General features: G+C 37.3%; 1 protein-coding gene across 9 annotated transcripts in view; it reads right to left on the bottom strand.

Moving 5' to 3' along the window:
* Nucleotides 1–2,070: 2,070 nt before the first annotated feature.
* The window catches only part of LOC123547202 (probable tRNA(His) guanylyltransferase), a 57,766-nt gene continuing 36,698 nt past the window's right edge, over nt 2,071–23,138 (bottom strand). For 8 of the 9 annotated variants that reach the window (XM_045334127.2, XM_045334124.2, XM_053551468.1 and 5 more), the window contains exons 5-8: nt 21,799–21,968; nt 9,713–9,801; nt 8,173–8,283; nt 2,071–4,192 (exon numbers count right to left, since the gene is read on the bottom strand). In XM_045334127.2, the coding sequence (XP_045190062.2) occupies nt 3,965–4,192; nt 8,173–8,283; nt 9,713–9,801; nt 21,799–21,968 (598 nt within the window). In that variant the 3' untranslated portion in view covers nt 2,071–3,964. The remainder of the gene's footprint in view (nt 4,193–8,172; nt 8,284–9,712; nt 9,802–21,798; nt 21,969–23,138) is intronic. The other variant, XM_053551472.1, reaches the window with a different exon arrangement.

Here is a 23,138-nt window from a genome sequence, read left to right as displayed (position 1 = left end):
CTGCATGGAATTCAATTCTTTGAACAATTTTTGTAGAGCTTCACCCAAGAAACATTCCTGTAAAGTTGGATGAAATTGGCCAAGCGGTTTATGAGGAGATGTCGTTTAAAGTAAAAGTTTACGGACGGACAATGGACGCCAGACGATGGACGCCGGATGGTGAACAATCACAATAGCTCACCCTGAGCCTTTGGCTCTGGTGAGCTAAAAAGCTATCAGTATGCAAAAGGTAGGTTGTAAGTCAGTTGTAAACAAGGTTTGTGGGAGAAAACAATCATGCTGAAAGCAGTGTCTGACCCAGACCTTGATTAATTTACTTAGTCCAAATTGTTTTCTTTTAAATTCAACTATTACAAATAATTACAAGAGGGCCATGATGACCCTATATCGCTCACCTGGTTAAATGGTTGCTATGAAGATTTGCATTTAAGCTTGACCCCAGGTTCATGATTTGAACAAACTTGGTAGAGATCCACTAGGCAATGCTACACACCAAATATCTAAGCTCTAGGTCTTCTAGTTTATTTCTAGACATTTTTTGGAAGACTTTCCTATGTACAATCAAGTAACCCCAGGGGCGGGCCAATTTGATGCCGGGGGTCATGATTTGAACAAATTTTGTAGAGGTCCTCTAGGCAATGCTACATGTCAATATGTAAGCTCTAGGCCTTCTGGTTTAGTTTTAGAAATTTTTTGAAGATTTTCCTATGTACAATTAAGTTACCGCTGGGGCGGGGTCAATTTTAACCCGGGGGTCATGATTTGAACAAAGTTTGTAGAAGTCTATTAGGCAATGTTACATATCAAATATCTAAGTTCTAGGCCTTCTGGTTTATTTTTAGCAAATTTATGAAGATTTCCCTATGTACAATCAAGTAACCCCTGGGGCTGGGTCAATTTTAACCCGGGTGTCAAGATTTGAACAAATTTTGAAGAGGTCCACTAGGCAATGCTACATGTCAAATATCTAAGCTCTAGGCCTTCTGGTTTATCTTACGAAAATTTTGAAGATTTTTCTATGTACAATCAAGTAACCCCTGGGGCAGGGTCAATTTGACCCCAGGGGTCATGATTTGAACAAATTTTGTAGAAGTCTACCAGGCAATGCTACAAGTAAAATATCTAAGATCTAGGCCTTCTGGTTTATTTTTAGAAAATTTTTGAAGATATTCCTATGTAAAATCAAGTGACACCTGGGGCGGTGTCAATTTTGACCCCGGGGGTCATGATTTGAATAAATTTTGTAGAGGTCCACTAGGCAATGCTACAAGTCAAATATCTAAGCTCTAGGCCTTCTGGTTTATTCTTAAAAAAATTTTGAAGATTTTCCTATAGAAATCTATGTAAAATCAAGTGACCCCTTGGGCGGGGGTCATGATTTGAACAACTTTAGTAGAGGTCCACTAGGCAATGCTACATGTCAAATATCTAAGCTCTAGGCCTTCTGGTTTATTTTTAAAAAAAATTTGAAGATTTTCCTATAGAAATCTATGTAAAATCAAGTGACCCCTGGGGTGGGGTCAATTTTGACCCGGGGTCATGATTTGAAAAACTTTAGTAGAGGTCCACTAGGCAATGCTACATGTCAAATATATAAGCTCTAGGGCTTCTGGTTTTTGAGAAGAAGATTTTTTAAGATTTTCCTATGTAAAATCATATGACCCCTGGGGTGGGGTCAATTTTGACCCCGGGGTCATGATTTGAACAAACTTGGTAGAGGTCCACTAGGCAATGCTTCACACCAAATATCTAAGCTCTAGGGCTTCTGGTTTTTGAGAAGAAGATTTTTAAAGTTTTTCCTTTAGGTTGCCATGGCAACCAGAGTTCTGCATGTTCAATCCTTTGAACAATTTTTATAGAGCTTCACCCATGGAACATTCCTGTGAAGTCTGGATGAAATTGGCCTAGTGGTTTATGAGGAGATGTCGTTTAAAGTAAAAGTTTACGGACGGAGAGACGCCGGACGGTGAGTGATCACAATAGCTCACCCTGAGCCTTTGGCTCAGGTGAGCTAATAATAATTATCAAATATTTCCAACACGGGGAACTGAGAGGAACATAAAAACTGGATACATCATATAACATTTATTGATATAATATTGCATTGTTACAATACAGTCACATGTAACAAAATTTTGATTGCATTTCTGAGGTTTTTTTAATGATACATATTTACAGAGTGAGGCTTCTATTACTGGCCAAGTGGAACCTAAATAAAAGTATATAATAACTTAACCAATTCATTAAAACTACAGCTGAAACTAAGTATCTTGAATTGCAACGGACTGAGCACAATTTCATTTAACATTTAACCAGCTAACATCGGTCCATCATTCAATTTAGGCAATACCATTTATTACTAGAGGCTAAGTAAAAATTTACTGACTGAATAGCGAACAGTGCAGACCTGTGAGGATCATCTTGCACTGGTAGCAAAGGCCGAAACATATATACATTTATGAAGATTCATATAGCAGAAGGGTGTTTCAATAAATCTAAACACATTAACCTTTAGCCTGCTGGTGGCGGCAAATGGTTCTGCCTTTGCCTTTGCACCCAGAGCAGACCAAGATCAGCCTGCACGTCTATGCAGGCTGACCATGGTCTGCACTGTTTGCTATTCAGTCAGTAAATTTTCAGTTAACATACCTTTGGATAAGTAGTGGTACCACCCAAATTAATTTGATGACTAGTCCATTTTAGAAATTTAGCATGGTAAAGGTTGAAGAGGCTGCATGTTCAGTTGAATAATTTCATCAGGACATAACCTCAGTGAATGATTCCATGCTGCGTAAATCCAATTTACATGTTTAAATAAATTAAAACATGCTTCTGCTCCATATTATTTTGAAGATAAAAATAGTAGCACCAATCGAATGGTCCCTGTATATGTATGTCCATGTGGTCATCGACTCACCGTTATCATGTATTATTAAAACCAGACATGGCTTGTCAAATTAGAATTAAAAGTATAGCACTGACACCAATATAAATATTCAGCTTCAATAGACTAACAAACCTCACTTATTCACCCCATAAAACGTTTCCCAAACTGCAAATTGTAAAATGTAAAAAACATTCAAAAGCAAGCAACTTCTTAAAAACTTAACAAGATGGATAGTTTTAAATGCAACAAAATTTTCTCTCTTGTTCTCCATTTTGAATGAAAAGGAATCATTTTTGACCTCTTGCAGATTTAGCAATGGTGGCGCTAAAGTACATCTTACCTCTTAGTATTTCTAAATTTATAAATATTTTCAAGGCCTGTATGTAGTAAAAAGATCCTGGCAAAAGGATATAAACACTATTACATTGATGTATACAACTCTTACTTTACAAGACAACATAACTTAATCCTGACATATAAAATACACATTACATATGCATAAATATCACAGTCAAAACCTTCCATCAAATCAATATTTTATCAAACGCAAGCCAACAGTAAACTGAAAATAACTTCAAATCAAGTAAGCTCAAATAACTCTTTCATCAAATCAAACATATGAGCTGCGCCATGAGAAAACAAACATAGTGGCTTTGCGACCAGCATGGATCCAGACCAGCCTGTGCATTCGTGCAGTCTGGTCAGAATCCATACTGTTCGCTTTCAAAGTCTATTGCAAATAGAGAAACAGTTAGCGAACAACATGGATCCTGACCAGACTGCGCGGATGCGCAGGCTGGTCTGGATCCATGCTGGCCGCAAAGCCACTATGTTGGTTTTCTCATGGTGCGGCTCATACAGTAATGTGGTCATTTTTTAAATATTACAATCCTTTTGTCTGTTAACATTCTACCCTGGATCCTGAGATACGTTAGGAGCTTTGAAATCAGTCTCGTAATGCAACCTTGCCATTAGTTGATTTAAAGACTGTACTAGGTCCTCTAATGCTTTTTTGTCTTCTAACTTTTAGGTGGATTTAATTTGTCTTCTATCTTTCAGGTGGATTTAATTTGTCTTCTATCTTTTAGGTGGATTTAAAATATCTGGATAATCAGTCCAAAACTGTTCTCCTATCAAATCAACATGAAGTCTATCTATATTAGGCCTGGTTAATTTTCTACTCATTTGTGGGCTTCTCCTCGAGTCCATTCCACGCCCGTGACCTCGTGCACTCTGACTTCTGCTTGTTGATGACCCTGAGAGGTGAAGTTGAAGTGATAGGTCAAGATCACCATTTTCAATGCCCTGTTGAAATAAAATTAATAAAATGTGAAAAGGTGACAATACATAATTATTTATCCTTGCCTCTTAATTCACAGCTTCGTGTTCATGCCGGGCAAGCATGTTTTTACAATCGCTGAGAAAGATGGAAACTGTAAAATCAGTAATATCAGTGGGGCACTAGTTTTTGTTGGTTTCATGGTTTTGTCAATTCACGAACTACTCCCATAAACAAATGAAATTCTCCTTCATTTTACCTTCAAAGGCTGTAATCCATGAAACCATATCGCTGTGAAATAGGTGTTTTGTCTAAAATTCCAGGTCCAAACAAGACCTGTCTTATGACAGAACACTCAACTATTTAAAGGCTTGTCAGTAAAATTGATTTTCTAACTAAAAAAGGTATACCATCCAAACTCAAGTAAGAGTTATAGGACTTGATGCTATTATTTTGTTCAATTACACCAAGCATCTGTGAGAAGTTTCAACCAAGTATCTGCATTAGTTCTGGATATAATGATTTCCATGCAAAACTTTAACCTTTGTTTTCCAAGTCCAAAAAGGAGCATACCTTAGCCAAGTACAGTTTAGAGCTATGGCATCTTTCATCAGGTTTTATCCACCTCAATAACTTTTATAAACTTCCAATTCAATGAGAGCAATCTGTATTCAAAACTTCCACCAAGATTTTAAGATTTTCTAAGTCCAAGATACTTGATATTTCAATCATGTAATATTTATGGTATCTGACACCATAACTTTATGTTTTTAGCTGATAGTTAAATGTCAAGAATTAACATTGTGTCTGCGATCATGGCTAAAAACACCACAATAAGGATGAATTTGTTATTATGTTATTTTTATTCATGTCTTTCACTTCACTGTCTTATGTTACATACTTGAGATAAATTTTTACATTACTATGTTAGAAGACCATATGTTAGACTGGTCAAATATGTTATCCTCTTTACATAAAGTTATTATTATTATTGTTATCATTATTACATTGTAATCTTTGAAAAACGAAATTTCCATGTTAAAAAGGGGAGTAACTCCAGAAATACTGCCAGTAACACATTTTGGTTAAAGGTCAGTAATTCAAATCCTTCTTTGTTTCATATAAAAAACGACAACTTCAGATCGTCTTTACGTACGTATCTTTAGAGAACATCACTTTTTCCTACACCTATTTTTCATGAAAGTTCTATCACAAATTAACGAAAAAATGAAAAGAAAATAGGGGGTTATGTAGTTCCTAGTGAAATGCCAGTCAGTTGTGGTCTGCTACCCTAAAAATGGTGCATATTTGCTCTTGTCCGCGCAATAAACACCTACTTCCGGTTTCGATCTGCAAAACTTGCCATGTGGGGTGTATGAACATGAAAACCGTCTCATTTCATGCAGAATGTATTCTAGTAGTGAAAAATGGTGATTAAAGCACTCGTTCTACACGAATTTGCGCAAAAAATGGGAAAATTAGGATCTATTTATTATGGACTTCTTTCGACTACACCACGGAAGCACATTTTCGACCGAATTACTGACCTTATTCCTTTTGTCACACTAATGTACATTGTCACTATGGGCAAGTACATTTAGTTTCAACTGAAATCCTTAAGTAATGAAGAAGACATTGGTCTTTATAAGAACTTTAACAAACAAGAGCTGTCCGTAAGACAGCCAAGCTCGACTATTCGAAATATTGTCACAGAAGCAGGAAATTATTACCCAAAATGTTAAATATCAAAAGAGTTGTAAGTTCGAAAGGGGACATAATTTGACCAAAATACATATCAGAGTTATGGGACTTGATGCTTTCAACTAGTTTTATAACCCCGAAGAAACATGTTAAGTTTCAATTCAATATCTGCATTAGTTTTAGGGATAGTAACTTGCATGTAAAACTTCAACCAGAATTTTCTAAGTCCAAAAGGGGGCATAATTTGCTCAAAATACATGTTAAGAGTTATGGAACTTGACCCAGTGAGGTTGGTAATTGACCTAGAAAAAGAATAAATAAGTTTCAAAGCTATATGTCTTTTGGTAATAGCTGTATGTACTTGCACGCAAAACTTTAACCAGGATTTTCTAAGTCCAAAAGGGGGCATAATTTGCCCAAAATACATGTCAGAGTTATGGGACTTGGTGCTATCAACTAGTTTTATAACCCGGAAGACACATGTGAAGTTTCAATTTAATATCTGTAGTAGATTTGGAGAGAGTTACTTGCATGTAAAACTTTAACCAGGATTTTCTGAGTCCAAAAGGGGGCATAATTTGGCCAAAATACATGTCAGAGTTATTGGACTTGACCCAGTGAGGTAGGTAATTGATCTAGAAAAAGAAAAAATAAGTTTCAAATCTATATGCCTTTTAGTAATAGCTGTATGTACTTGCACGCAAAACTTTAACCAGAATTTTCTAAGTCCAAAAGGGGGCATAATTTGGCCAAAATGAAGGTCAGAGTTATGGGACTTGGTGCTATCAACTAGTTTTATAACCCCGAAGACACATGTGAAGTTTCAATTCAATATCTGCATTAGTTTTGGAGATAGTAACTTGCATGTAAAACTTTAACCAGAATTTTCTAAGTCCAAAAGGGGACATAATTTGCTCAAAATACATGTTAGAGTTAAGGAACTTGACCCAGTGAGGTTGGTAATTGACCTAGAAAAAGAATAAATAAGTTTCAAAGCTATATGCCTTTAAATGATAGCTGTATGTACTTGCATGCAAAAACTTAACCAAGGTGTGACACCGACGCCGACGCCGACGCCAGGGTGAGTAGAATAGCTAGACTATTCTTTGAATAGTCGAGCTAAAAATTTCAAAGTTAAACTGGGGCATAATCCTGGAAACATTGCAGGTAGAGTTACACAACTTATCAGACTGATGAACATTTTCATTAAGAGCAAGTATATAAAATTTCAACTGAATAATGTAAGCAATGAAGAAGATAATAAACTTTATAAAAAGTTAAACCAAAGTGAACAACTTTGCGAGTGGCAATTGTAATAGCCCTCCTTATTCTTTGAATAATCAAACAAAAAATAAACATTTCACAGTAAATTTCTTTGTAACCTGCCATATCAATAAAATCTGACCAGTTATTATTAATAAGACATATGTATGTGTTCATTATTAATAGCCTAAACTTGCTAATGTACTTAAATATTGTGTGTAAGATGAAGTTTTCTACCACCGGTGAAAACACCAGATATCCCTGTCTGGTGTACAAGAACAAACTTGATTATATGCCTACAAATTTTCCGTCTGAAATACAGCCTGTATTTCACTAACAAATGAGCTGCGCCATGAGAAAACCAACATAGTGGGTTTGCGACCAGCATGGATCGAGACCAGCCTGCACATCCGCGCAGCCTGTATTTCACTAATAAATGAGCTGCGCCATGAGAAAACCAACATAGTGGGTTTGCGACCAGCATGGATCGAGACCAGCCTGCACATCCGCGCAGTCTGGTCAGGATCCATGCTGTTCGTTAACAGTTTCTCTAATTCCAATAGGCTTTGAAAGCGAACAGCATGGATCCTGACAAGACTGCGCGGATGCGCAGGCTGGTCTCGATCCATGCTGGTCGCAAACCCACTATGTTGGTTTTCTCATGGCGCGGCTCAAATATAAAACCCTTTATTCAACTCTGATCAAATCTGGAAAAATATGCAATGATGGGACTACTGGTTTTAGTTGCAATGTTCTGTGTGCCAAGACGTTCGCCATTTCAAACAAGTTTTCAGCCTAATTTGTCTAAAATTACAGCCTGTTTTAGGTATTGTAACAGAAGAAATAGGTATATGTATATAATAAAATGGACATTAAAGCAGTACCTTGATCTGCAATAATGCATTTGGCTGTCATGGATTCTGCCACAGTGGATCACATTCAGCACAAGTGCCTAATGGACTGGCAAAATCCACTCCAGCCAAAAACGATATATCATATCAAGGTACTGTTATAACAACACTATTATCTCTTTAATTCTTACCTTAGTTGCCCTTATGAGAATTGTTCCTTTTCTGTGTAGAGCATGTAGATTATTGTAGTTGATTTCAAACTCCTTAAACAATAACTCATTTTTGTCACTGGACATTGTCCCCTGTAAAATGATTTATCTATTTATTTGGGTTTTACGGCGCACCAACACAGTATAGGTTATATGGCGCCAAACAGGACTAATTTTGGTTTCATATCTCATTTACATCGAAATAAAAACATGAGGTATGGAATCAAAATCTGCATACCTGCTGGAATCACAGAGTTACAGCAAAACCAAGTGTTAAGACCCTATTAGTCGCCTCTTACGATCATGCAAGGGTAAGGCAGTGGTTCCAATGAAGGGCATTGATTTTGGAGATTGTACATCTAAAAATGATGTTTGAACTAAGACACTACTCTCAAGTGTAAAACTTATATCTATCCCACAGTGACGCCTGTATTAAGAGCATGTTCTAATTTATCCCAAATAAGCCACATTTTAAAGAAAACTAAAATATGTGTTTTAGCCAACTTGTGGTAAGTCTTTTGTGCTATGGATATTTAAAGAATGAATTCAAGTTTTGAAGTTTTCATTTGATTGTGCCTTTGCAACCAGTGTAGATCTTGATCAGCCTGCACATCCATGCAGTCTGATCATGATCTGCACTGTCGGCCATTCAATCATTATCTTATTACTAAGCACCCCTTTTAACAGTTAATGGTACAGTCCAAATTGAAAGATGGACAAGTTCCTCAAAGAAATTTAGCAGGGTAAGATTTCAATAATATCAAGGCTTGTTTACAGTATGTGGAGACTAAATGTCTACATTATACACTTTAAACAACACCAGCAATGCATTACATTCAATGGCAGTTTAATTTTCTTCTTCGTTTTAATGCTTTTTAATTACATAGGTATCCAATTTTGTCACGTTCTTGTGTACTTACGAACTGTAAGGTTAAAAATCTTCAAAGAGATCAAATCTTATGCTAATGGTGGCTAAAATGCATACCTCCCCTTGTGCAACATCCATTTAAATGCATCATTCTTGTCTGATCATATGTAAAATATGTAAACAAGCTTTCAAAACAGTGACACAGAAAAGCTTCACCTTAAATAACGTTTCATCAGGATTTTTAACATGAGCGATGTAAATAGTTGCATTGCACGAAATGCATATATGGCGACTTTCTAGCTTTTGGTTGTGGAGGAAGAGCACCACTGTTCCTTCAGGCAAGCACTTGGGTAGAACTACTGACCTTTAGTATGCCAGATGGATGGGCATGGCCAGAGTGGTTTAAAATTTACGACATCTATAAAGAGCTGGCAGCATTTATTCCATTGGCTGTTTGCTAATTTAAAAAGTCATCTCTGGTGCTCGAACCAGCAATTCTAAAGCAAGTGGTGTTTCTCTATACGGCTCTGGATTGAAAACATCAAAACTACATCCACCTTTAAAATGGGAAAATAACTAAAACAGGAATTTGTACATATTTTGTATATTTAAACAAAGCCGTAGGCAATGATCTTGCCTTTGACATTCATTTACCTTCAATCTTTCCTGCGACTCTGCTGGGGTCAGACCCTTTTCTTGTATAAGCTTCCAAAAACATGTGTTATACAGGTTGTTTATGTGACCTAAAATATAACAACATATCAAAGGATTAACATTAAGTTTGTAAATTATTTTTAGAAAAGTTCAAATACTTGTCCATGACATAACATTCAAGTTCAATTATTTTTGACAACATATGTGGGGTATTTTAGTGAAACTTGAACATTACTTTCAAATTACACACTGGCAAAACCTATTCCTATATAATGCTACGAACTGGGAAGTCATCATCTGGCATAAATTAAAGCATATCCTATATTAGATACATTGCTTACTTCATTTGCAATTACTTACTTGTCAAAACCCAGTTTTACTTTAACAAGGATATCCTAGAATCTTAAAAACAAAAAAAAAAACAAAAAAAACACACAACAGTGTTTGCTTTGTTGAAGTCAAGAATTCATATACAATAGGTTCTGTGGCCATTATTTTTCATCTGTATGTTAACAAGAGCTCGTAGAACACGAAATGCTCCCCCTTGATGCATTCAGTAATTGCACAATGAACAGAAATTATTTGGTCATTGTATACAAAAGTTCTGCTGTTCTGAGTAAATGTGACCTTGACCTTTGACCTATTGATCTTAAAATAAATAGAGGTCATCTCCTGGTCATGATCAACCACCCAATCAAGTTTCATGATCCTAGGCCCAAGCATTCTTGAGTTATCATCCAGAAACCGTTTAACTGTTCTGGGTCACTGTTACCTTGACCTTAGACCTATTGACCTCAACATCAATAGGGGTCATCTGCTGATCATGATCAACCTCCCAATCAAGTTTCAGTATCCTAGGCCCAAGCACTCTCAAGTTATCGTCCGGAAACCATATAACTGTTCTGGGTCACTGTGACCTTGACCTTTGACCTACTGACCTCAAAATCAATAGGAGTCATCTGTTGGTCATGATCAACCTCCGCATCAATTTTCATGATCCTAGGCCCAAGCATTCTTGAGTTACCTTCCGGAAACGGTTTAACTGTTCAGGATCACTGTGACCTTGACCTCTGACCTACTGACCTTAAAATCCATAGGGGTCATCTGCTGGACATGACCAATCTTCCTGTCAACTTTCATGATTTTAGGCTGAAGCATTCTTGAGTTATCATCCGGAAACTGTTTAACTGTTCCGTGTGACTGTGACCTTGACCTTTGACCTATTGATCTCAAAATCAATAGGGGTCATCTGCTGGTCATGATCAATCTCCCTATCAACTTTCATGATCCTAGGCCAAAGCATTCTTGAGTTATCATCCGGAAACGGATTGGTCTACATACCGACCGACCAACAGACATACCGACATCTTCAAAACAATGTACCCCTCCTTCTTCAAAGGGGGTCATAATTAAGTGATTATGACTTTGTATAAATAATGATTGGAAAATGAATATAAAATTCCTCATTTATGCAACAAAAATTATGTTTTTTGTAAATCAGAATCCAGCTCTAATTTAAAAGTTAATGAAGTTGAACCGGACCCTATAGTGCCAGCCCTACCCCCAACTGTGTGATTTTTGTCCCCTTACAAATCTATAATACAGATAATATTATGCTTACAGCTGTTGAACGATTTGCTAGGAAAATCTTATATGTATTTTAATACACATACACATTTTGAAGAAATCCATCAAGTAACTAGAAATTTCTTTTGTAAAAAAGCACGTCTCCCCCAATGCAAAGTCCTACAGGCAAGAAGTCAATAGGGGTCAGAAGCGAAAGTCAAAGAGATACTGATGGTTGGCTGCAATAGGGATCATCTACTTGGCATGTCCAGTCATCCCACTAAATTTCAACACTATTGGCCTAGTGGTTCTCAAGTCACTGTTCAGGCTCCTGTGACCTTGACCTTTGATCAAGTGATCTCAAAATAAATAGGGGTCATTTACTGTACATGTCCAATCATCCTATTAAGTTTCAACATTCTAGGTCAAGTGGTTCTCAAGTTATTCTCCAGAAATGATTTTACATGACCTTGACCTTTAATAGACTGACCCCAAAATCAATAGGGATCATCTACTCTGCATGTTCAATCCTATGAAGTTTCAACATTCTGGGTAAAGTGGTTCTCAAGTTATTGATCGGAAATTGTTTTCCATGTTCAGGCTCCTGTGACCTTGACCTTTGATCAAGTGACCTCAAAATAAACTCTAGGTCAAGTGGTTCTCCAGAAATGATTTTACATGACCAGGCCCCTGTGACCTTGACCTTTAATAGACTGACCCCAAAATCAATAGGGATCATCTACTCTGCATGTTCAATCATCCTATGAAGTTTCAACATTCTGGGTCAAGTGGTTCTCAAGTTATTGATTGGAAATTGTTTTCCATGTTCAGGCTCCTGTGACCTTGATCTTTAACAGAGTGACCTACTCTGCATGTTCAATCATCCTATGAAGTTTCAACATTCTGGATCAAGAGGTTCTGAAGTTATTGATCGGAAATGGTTATCAATGTTCAGACCTTTAACGGAGTGACCCCAAAAACAAAAGGGTCATTTATTCTGCATGAACAATTATCCTATTTAGTTTCAGCATTGTGGGTCGAGTGGTTCTCAAGTTACTGACCGGAAATGGTTTTCAATGTTCAGGCCCCTGTGACCTTGACCTTTAACGGAGTGACTCCAGAATCAATAGGGGTCATCTACTTTGCATGTACAATCATCCTATGAAGTTTCAACATTCTGGGTCAAGTGGTACTCAAGTTATTGATTGGAAATGGTTTTCAATGTTCAGGCCCCTGTGACCTTGACCTTTGAAGGAGTGACCCCAAAAACAATAGGGGTCATCTAGACCAATCATCCTATGAAGTTTCAACATTCTGGGTCAAGTGGTTCTCCAGTTATTGATCGGAAATGGTTTTCAATGTTCAGGCCCCTGTGACCTTGACCTTTGACAGAGTGACCCCAAAAACAATAGGGGTCATCTACTCTTCATGACCAATCATCCTATGAAGTTTCAACATTCTGGGTCAAGTGGTTCTCAAGTTTTTGATCGGAAATGGTTTTCAATGTTCAGGCCCCCGTGACCTTGACCTTTGACCGAGTGACCCCAAAATCAATAGGGGTCATCTACTCTTCATGACCAATCATCCTATGAAGTTTCAACATTCTGGGTCAAGTGGTTCTCTAGTTATTGATCAGAAATGGTTTTCAATGTTCAGGCCCCTGAGACCTTGACCTTTGACAGAGTGACCCCAAAAATAACAGGGGTCATCTACTCTGCATGATCAATCATCCTATGAAGTTTCAACATTCTGGGTCAAGTGGTTCTCTAGTTACTGATCGGAAATGGTTTTCAATATTCAGGCCCCTGTGACCTTGACCTTTGAAGGAGTGACCCCAAAATCAATAGGGGTCATCTACTCTTCATGACCAATCATCCTATGAAGTTTCAACATTCTGGGTCAAGTGGTTCTCTAGTTATTGATCGGAAATGGTTTTCAATTTTCAGGCCCCTGTGACCTTGACCTTCGACGGAGTGACCCCAAAAACAATAGGGGTCGTCTACTCCAGCAGCCCTAAAATACTATGAAGTTTGAAGGTTCTAGGTCAAATGGTTCTCCAGGTATTGCTCGGAAATGAAGTGTGACATAATAACATAAGGAAACATTTCTGTGAAATCATCAATATTCACTGAGGCTAATTTTTGCGGAAACTGTTGTTGCATCAAGCCACTACCAGTAAATTTAACCCTTATCATGCTGGACAAGATCAATCTGCCTTTGTGACCAGTGTAGATCATGATCAGCCTGCACATCTATTCAGTCAGTATCTTTTTGATAAGCACCCCTTTCAACAGTTAATGGTACTGTCCGAATTAAAAGATGGACAAGTTCATTATAGAAATTTAGCAGGGTAAGGGTTTATGCCAAGGAACTTATCTAGCGGAATCTACAAATTCATATTCGAATGAAAGAAATGATTTGGCCAAAATAATAAATTTTCATACAATAAATTGAGTGGCTTAATAGGAGCATGTCTCCTCAATCGGCAGAACTCTTTTTTCAAACATTTATCAATGGCAGGCTTCTTAAGGGCAATGACTGGTTATAAGTATGCCCTATACAATTATACTATTTAAATTTTTGCCCAGAGTTCTGATTTTCTTACTTAGAGAACTAGGAGGAAGTTTCATGCATAGGCCTATCTCCATATGCTGGTTCAAGGGCAGCGGGGCAGATCCAGTCTCACCAGAGTAATATGAGCTACAAGTTTCAAATGTCAAACTGATGATTTTTAGAAATTTTTTGGAAGATTTTCTGATGTACAATCAAGTAACACTTGGGGCGGGGCCAATTTTACCCCGGGGGGTCATGATTTGAACAAAGTTTGTAGAGTCTACTAGGCAATGTAACACATCAAATATCTAAGATCTAGGCCTTCTGGTTTATTTTTAGCAAATTTATGAAGATTTCCCTATGTACAATCAAGTAACCCCTGGGGCTGGGTCAATTTGACCCTGGGGGGGTCAAGATTTGAACAACTTTTGTAGAGGTCCACTAGGCAATGCTACATGTCAAATATCTAAGCTCTAGGCCTTCTGGTTTATTTTTAGAAAATTTTGAAGATTTTTCTGTGTACAATCAAGTAACCCCATGGTGCGGGGTCAATTTGACCCCAGGGGTCATGATTTGAACAAATTTTGTAGAGGTCCACTAGGCAATACTACACGTGAAATATCTAAGCTCTAGGCCTTCTGGTTTATTTTTAGAAAATTTTGAAGATTTTTCTATGTACAATCAAGTAACCACATGGGGAGGGGTCAATTTGAACCCGGAGGTCATGATTTGAACAAATTTTGTAGAAGTCTACTAGGCAATGCTACACATCAAATATCTAAGATCTAACCCTTCTGGTTTATTTTTAGAAATCTTTTGAAGATTTTCCTATGTAAAATCAAGTGACCTCTGGGGCGGGGTCAATTTTGACCCCGGGGGTCATAATTTGAACAAATTTTGTAGAGGTCCACTAGGCAATGCTACACGTGAAATATCTAAGCTCTAGGCCTTCTGGTTTATTTTTAGAAAATTTTTGAAGATTGTCCTATGTAAAATCAAGTGACCCCTGGGGCGGGGTCAATTTTGACCCCAGGGGTCATGATTGAACAAATTTTGTAGAGGTCCACTAGGCAATTCTTCATGTGAAATATCTAAGCTCTAACCCTTCTGGTTTATTTTTAGAACATTTTTGAAGATTTTCATATGTAAAATCATGTGACCTCTGGGGCGGGGTCAATTTTGACCACGTGGTCATAATTTGAACAATTTTAGTAGAGGTCCATTAGGCAATGCTACATGTGAAATATCTAAGCTCTAGGGCTTCTGGTTTTTGAGAAGAAGATTTTTTAAGATTTTCCTATGTAAAATCAAGTGACCCCTGGGCCGGGGTCAATTTTGACCCTGGGGTCATGATTTGAACAAATTTGGTAGAGGTCCACTAGGCAATGCTTCACAACAAATATCAAAGCTCTAGGGCTTCTGGTTTTTGAGAAGAAGATTTTTAAACTTTTTCCTTCCTGTTGCCATGGCAACCAGAGTTCTGCATGGAATTCAATTCTTTGAAAAAAATTTGTAGAGCTCCAACCAAGGAACATTTCTGTGAAGTTTGGATGAAATTTGCCTAGCGGTTTATGAGGAGATGTCATTTAAAGTAAAAGTTTACGGATGACAGACAACGGGCGACGGACGACGGACGACAGGCGCCGGACGGTGACTGATCAGAATAGCTCACCCTGAGCCTTTGGCTCTGGTGAGCTAAAAGACATACCTATAGCATTTACATTATTGCTTATGAGAACGGGTGAACAACAGTCAATATTAATAGCTCAAAGTGTTGTTTCTTATTTCTAATTTTAAAGATGGTATTGTGTCAAACGTGTATGTTCAAATATAAGTCAGATTGCTCCATTTTAGGTATACATGTCAATCTTTTTTCCCACGGGGCACATCCTCAGACTGCTTGAAATTACATCCCCACAAACCAGCATTCTGTATATCTCTCTGATATCTACCTTTAACACTAGAAGGGTTACCTGCGGCCTTTCTGCACCAAGAGCCATATGACATTAGCTGAAATTTGTAACAAGATGCAAGAAAATTATCTAAGTCATTCTGACATGACCCTTCCCTTTTTGCACTACACATTATTATAATGACCAGTGTTCCATTTATCAGAAGAACAGTGCATAAACAGCATAATAAAACCATTACTCAACTTTATTTCTGTTTTTAGGTTGACACCAAGCTCATAAAAAATTTTTGGTACAGATTTCATTCACAAAAATTCATATACACTTGCCTGTTTGTTTACAGAGGAAACCAAGTGACCAAATTAATTTTTCATGTAAAAGAGAACTAGAAGCCAAACAATGCATTACACAACAAGAGATCACAGAGTGATCTTGGCACCCACCAATGTGCCATTTTTGATTGTTCCAAATTTCAAGACTTATTGACTAACTCAAGGTCAAATTTCATTTCCGTACACAACACTGTGCATGTGGTCCATGCATGTGGTCCAAATTTGAAAGCTGTAGCTTGAGAAATGTGAAAGTAGGTCACTAGATCAATTTCAAGGACAAAGTTCTTTGTACACAAAACTATGCATGTGTATCAAGTTTGAAGGCTGTAGTTTGAGAAATTTGAAAGTAGGTCACTAGGTCAATCTTAAAGTCAAAGTTTATTTCGGTACACAAAACTACGAAAGTGGTCCAAATTTGAAGGCTGTAGCTTCAAAAATGTGAAAGTAGGTCACTAGGTCAAAGTCAAGGTCAAATTCCACTTCAGAACACAAATCTATGCATGTGGTCCAAATTTGAAGCCTGTACCTTCAAAAATGTTAACGTAGGTCACTAGGTCAATGTCAAGGTCAAAGTTTGTTTCGGTACACAATCCTATGCATGTGGTCCAAATTTGAAGCCTGTAGCTACAGAAATGTGAAAGTAGGTCAATAGGTCAATCTTAAGGTCTAAGTTCATTTCTGTACACAAAACTATGCAAGTGGTCCAAATTTGAAGGCTGTAGCTTGAGAAATGTGAAAGTAGGTCACTAGGTCAAAATCAAGGTCAAATATTATTTAGGAACACAGAACTATGCATGTGGTCCAAATTTGAAGCCTGTACCTTCAAAAATGTGAAAGTAGGTCACTAGGTCAATGTCAAGGTCAAAGTTTGTTTTGGTACACAAAACTATGCGGTCCAAATTTGACAGCTGTAGCTTGAGAAATGTGAAAGTAGGTCACTAGGTCAAAATCAAGGTCAAATTTCATTTTGGAACACAAAACTTTGCATGTGGTCCAAATTTGAAGCCTGTACCTTCAAAAATGTGATAGTAGGTCACTAGGTCAATGTCAAGGTCAACGTTTTTTTAATGCATGTGGTCCAAATCTGAAGGCTGTAGCTACAGAAATGTGAAAGTAGGTCACTAGGTCAAAATCAAGGTCAACTTATGTCAAGGTTCATCTTGCCACTCAAAACCATACAGTCATGTGGTTCAAATTTGAATGTTGTAGGTTACTGACACGAAGATTTTAAAAGCTTTTCCCTATATAAGTCTATATGAACCATGTGACCCCCAGGGCGGGGCCATATTTGACCCTAGGAGGATAATTTGAACAAACTTGGTAGAGAACCACTAGATGATGCTACATTACAAATATCAAAGCCCTAGGCTTTATGGTTTGGACAAGAAGATTTTCAAGGTTTTTCCCTATATAAGTCTATGTAAACCATGTGACCCCCGGGCGGGGCCCATATTTGACCCTAGGGGAATAATTTGAACAATCTTAGTAGAAGACCTATAGATGATGTCACATACAAAATATCAAAGCCCTAGGCCCTGTGGTTTTGGACAAGAGGTTTTTCAAAGTTTTTCCCTATATATGTCTATATAAACCATGTGACCCCCGGGGTGGCGCCATATTAGACCCCAGGGAAACAACTTGAATCATCTTGGGAGAGGACCACTAGATGATGCTTCATACCAAATATCAAAGCCCTAGGCTCTGTGGCTTTGGACAAGAAGATTTTCAAAGTTTTTCCCTATATAAATCTATATAAATTATAGAAATAAACAAAGGGCCATAACTCACTAAACAAGAGCTGTCTCCATAGGATGACACATGCCCCCGATGGCACTTTGAATGAATAGTTATGGCCGATGTTAGAGTTTAGGACCTTTGAGCTACGGACCTGGGTCTTGCGCGCGACACGTCATCTTACTGTGGTACACATTCATGCCAAGTTATTTGAAAATCCATCCATGGATGACAAAGATATGGACCGGACACGCCCATCAATGCACTATCCTTTAACGTCTAAGTGTGACCTTGACCTTTGAGCTACGGACCTGGGTCTTGCGCGCGACACGTCGTTTTACTGTGGTACACATTCATGCCAAGTTATTTGAAAATCCATCCATGGATGAAAAAGATATGGACCGGACATGCCCATCAATGCACTATCCTTTAACGTCTAAGTGTGACCTTGACCTTTGAGCTACGGACCTGGGTCTTGCGCGCGACACGTCGTCTTACTGTGGTACACGTTCATGCCAAGTTATTTGAAAATCCATCCATCGATGACAAAGATATGGACCGGACACGAAAATTGCGGACAGACTGACAGACCAACAGACTGACAGACCGACAGACGAACAGACAGTTCAACAAGAGCACCGCCTTGCGGGTGCTGACGCTCATCTGATTTTTTTTTGTATAATAGAAATATTGTCCTACCCATGATTTTCTAAGTCTAAAAAGGGCCATCATTCTTGCAAAAAGCAGGATAGAGTTATGTTTCTTGATGTACAGTGTCCACTTATGATTGTGAAAAACTGTTGCAAGTTTAAAGCAATAGCTTTGATAGTTTATGAGAAAAGTTGCCTTAAACATAATACTCAACCAAGAAAATGATTTTCTAAGTCCAAAAGGGGCAATAGTTATTGCAAAAAGCAGGATGGAGTTATGTTGCTTGCTGTACAGGGTCAGCTTATGATGGTGAACAAGTGTTGCAAGTTTCAAAGCAATAGCTTTGATAGTTTAAGAGAAAAAGTTGACCTAAACACAAAACTTAACCAAGAAATCTGATATTTTCTAAGTCCAAAAGGGGCCATAAATCTTGCAAAAAGCAGGATGGAGTTATGTTTCTTGCTGTACAGGGTCAGCTTATGATGGTGAACAAGTGTTGCAAGTTTCAAAGCAATAGCTTTGATAGTTTAGGATAAAAGCTGACCTAAACATAAAACTTAACCAAGAAAACTGATTTTCTAAGTCCAAAAGGGGCAATAATTCTTGCAAAAAGCAAGATGGAGTTATGTTTCTTGATGTACAGGGTCTGCTTATGATGGTGAACAAGTATTCCAAGTTTCAAAGCAATAGCTTTGATAGTTTAGGAGAAAAGTTGACCTAAACATAAAACTTAACCAAGAAATCTGATATTTTCTAAGTACAAAAGGGGCCATAAATCTTGCAAAAAAGCAAGATGGAGTTATGTTTCTTGCTATACAGGGTCAGCTTATGATGGTGAACAAGTCTTCCAAGTTTCAAAGCAATAGCTTTGATAGTTTAGGAGAAAAGCTGACCTAAACATAAAACTTAACCAGGCAACGCCGACGCCGACGCCGACAACCGCTCAAGTGATGACAATAACTCATCATTTTTTTTCAAAAAATCAGATGAGCTAAAAACTATATGCCTCCCTTCGGGGGCATAAAAATTGTTGAACCAGTCTGATTTTCAGGGGGACACAACTAGGGTACCAATACATCATTCTGACAAAGTTTGGTCAAAATCCCCCCAGTAGTTTCTGAGGAGATGCGATAACAAGAAATTGTTAACGGACGGACTGACGCACGGACGGACGGACTAACCACGGACGCAGAGTGATTTGAATTGCCCACCATCTGATGATGGTGGGCTAAAAACTGGTCAATTATCTGTCAGCTACTAAAGTCCTGATGACAATTTCAACTTACGGATGAGAAACAAAGAATATGTTACTCTTTATATTGTTTCAATTACTTTTTCAACAGTATTTCATTATGTCAAAACACTCGGCTGACCTAGTATTTGGGTATCTTATAAACAAGTTAGCATAAAAGAGTCATGTTTGTGAAAAAAGTTTTTTCAAGAACTTTAACGCTCTAAAGAATAATATATCTTAAGACCATAAAATTGAAACAATAAAAGCTTCTCTTGAAACAAAAAATGGTTCTGACTACCCATTCTGGAGACCCTTATAATAATGCTTAAATTCTGACTGCTTCTAGCATGACTGGAAAGTCTTGACAACAGCTGTCACTGGAGACAGTGTGCTCGACTATTTCAATGCTAGAATACTGTAAGTGTATTAATATTAGCGGAGTACTAATTTTCGCGCTATTACATGATCGGGCATGCGCTAATTCATGTCTAGCGCTAATATTAGACTGAAATGAAAGGTTTTCCTAATAATTAGTAACATTTATCGTATTGTAAATATCGTAATTACAATGCAACAGAACAAAGAGAAATACATATGTAGTGTGTAAATATGACAATAACTGCATTCCTAACTAATATTCTGCTGAATGTTTTGCTGTTTGAACATCAGTAAAAAAAGTCATTTATTTTTGTAAATTAAGTTGCATTTTTATCAAGTTTCAAGTTCCTTCGGAGTAGATCGGATCGCCAGTTTGTCTGGTGGCGCTAATTACGAGTGTCACCATACCATTTTACTGCTTTGAAAATCAAGCGTGAATTTGAAAACAAACAATTATCACCATTCTACACTGTATACATGTACAAATTTACAGTATACAGAGTAACATGATCTAAACAAATTTAGATTTTATGTCATACTGTAGACCTATGCATGTTTATTTGCAGGCCATGTCGATTTCATTACGAATACCAGTCAGCCGCCAGCCATTTAGTATTGTCGAGTTTTTCACATTCTGATGGGCAGTAATAAGCCAGTTTGCGTGAATAGGATTCATTCTTGAATGTTTCGGGCTGTTCCCTATTTCATCGGAAATTGGTGTTTTAGATACCGCCAATTGGTTATTTTAGCGCTGCTGATACTGTGCTAATACAAGTACGCGCTAATAAGTCGAAACTATTCAATTTAAGACGTTTGCTCTAAAATTTAGCTGCGCTAATATAAGTACACTTACAGTAGTGAAACTAGGCACATCTGAGGAAGCTGGAGCTATCAACGGAGTGTTTAATGATTCCAATGTAGATAACAATATTGGAAAATAGTTTGAGTCAAATGTGCTCTCAATAAAGTGAAAGTTTATCCAAATATTAACTAACTATAAAAGGGACATAACTCATGGAACATTTCTGCAAGAGAAATGCACCATGTGCCATATCATGTGACTTATAATGTGAAACAACTACTTTAAGCTTGAACCAAATCTATTGAGTAATATGTGAGGTAGAGCATCACAATTAGACATTAAATTCTATGTAAAAGCGGGTTTATTTCCTGAAACTTGTGTCATATGATGTGAGAGTGATATGGAATTATTTACAGCTGCTTTAAGTTTCAATCGAACCAATTTAGTAATAACAGAGATAGCATGAAAGTGCACCAAAACTTTAAACTGAAATTCTACATAAAAATGGGGATAATTCATGAAATATTGCTACAAGAATTACGGCCCTTAAGACACATGATCAGGGTGATGATGAGGAATAACTGTTTTAAGTTTGAAGAAAATCCATCAAGTAATAACATAGATAAAGTAAAAGAGTATCAAAAGTTCAACCGAGGTGGACGCGGTCATTGTCACCAGGACTGGTAGGATAGCTCTCCATATACTCTTCACTTGGACAGTAGTTGATAATCAACAATTTCAATATGATAGTGTATTCTTGCCAATCTCGTATGCTATTTTGACATTGTTAAGAGTACATGTAACCCATATAAGCACATAGCTTCCCATATGGCCATATCATCAGTAAATATAGTTAACAGACTACTAGCATCAAAACGAAAACTGACGATTATCATAACCTGTCCGCTTCCTTAAAATATACTTACAATCTGCTTGTCTCCAACTGAGGTAGTCACGGAGATTTTTATCTGTTGGATATAGAACAGTTCTGGAGTCAAATGCTGGTGGATATTGCATCATAGTAGTCCCAAAATACCTCGGCCAGAAATACACAAAAGATGAAGCAAACAGGCTCACCACATTCGTTGCTAGTTTACTGAAATAAAAACAGACTTTTAAAGTAATATTCAAAATATTTAACAGGAGTATTTTATTTGCTAATTAAGCATTTTTTATCATTTTGTGAAAACTAGATATTATAATTACTTTTATGTATACAAACTGTAAATTCATTTTAAGATTATGTGGGTTTTTTTTTTTTGGGGTGTTGACTGCTATAAAATGGTGGACTATACTGTAATAATTTCACAGAGAAATTATCAAATATATTACGCCCTTTCTTATTAAAATATACTCTATACATTTCCCTGAACTTTTTTTATGTTATGACTTTTTTAGTGTATTAAATGGGTACAGAAATAAAACGAAAATTTGTCTTTTTGTTGTTTTTATAAATGCCAGATAAAAATGTAATTCAATTATGGATACCAGACTTCACAAGTGGCTGCTCAATTACTCTGCCTTCTAGATTATAGAGTTAACTTAACAAGAGATCACAGAGTGATCTTGGCGCCCACCAATGTACCATTTTTGAGTGTTCCAAATTTCAAGACTTATTGACTAGCTCAAGGTCAAATTTCATTTCCGTACTGTGCATGTGGTCCATGCATGTGGTCCAAATTTGAAAGCTGTAGCTTGAAAATGTGAAAGTAGGTCAGTTAAGATCAAATTCAAGGACAAAGTTCTTTGTACACAAAACTATGCATGTGCATCAAGTTTGAAGGCTGTAGCTTGAGAAATCTGAAAGTAGGCCACTAGGTCAATCTTAAGGTCAAAGTTCATTTCGGTACACAAAACTATGCAAGTGGTCAAAATTTGAAGGCTGTAGCTTCAGAAATGTGAAAGTAGGTCACTAGGTCAAAGTCAAGGTCAAATTCCACTTCAGAACACAAATCTATGCATGTGGTCCAAATTTGAAGCCTGTACCTTCAAAAATGTGAAAGTAGGTCACTAGGTCAATGTCAAGGTCAAAGTTTGTTTCGGTACACAGTCCTATGCATGTGGTCTAAATTTTTAAGCCTGTAGCTACAGAAATGTGAAAGTAGGTCAATAGGTCAATCTTAAGGTCAAAATTCATTTCGGTACACAAAACTATGCAAGTGGTCCAAATTTGAAGGCTGTAGCTTGAGAAATGTGAAAGTAGGTCACTAGGTCAAAATCAAGGTCAAATTTTATTAAGGAACACTAAACTATGCATGTGGTCCAA

This window comes from Mercenaria mercenaria, chromosome 9, assembly GCF_021730395.1.
Source record: "Mercenaria mercenaria strain notata chromosome 9, MADL_Memer_1, whole genome shotgun sequence".
In the NCBI taxonomy this organism is placed as follows: domain Eukaryota; kingdom Metazoa; phylum Mollusca; class Bivalvia; order Venerida; family Veneridae; genus Mercenaria; species Mercenaria mercenaria.
The sequence above is the reverse complement of the archived record's forward strand: the minus strand, read 5'-3'. Positions and strand labels throughout refer to the sequence as shown.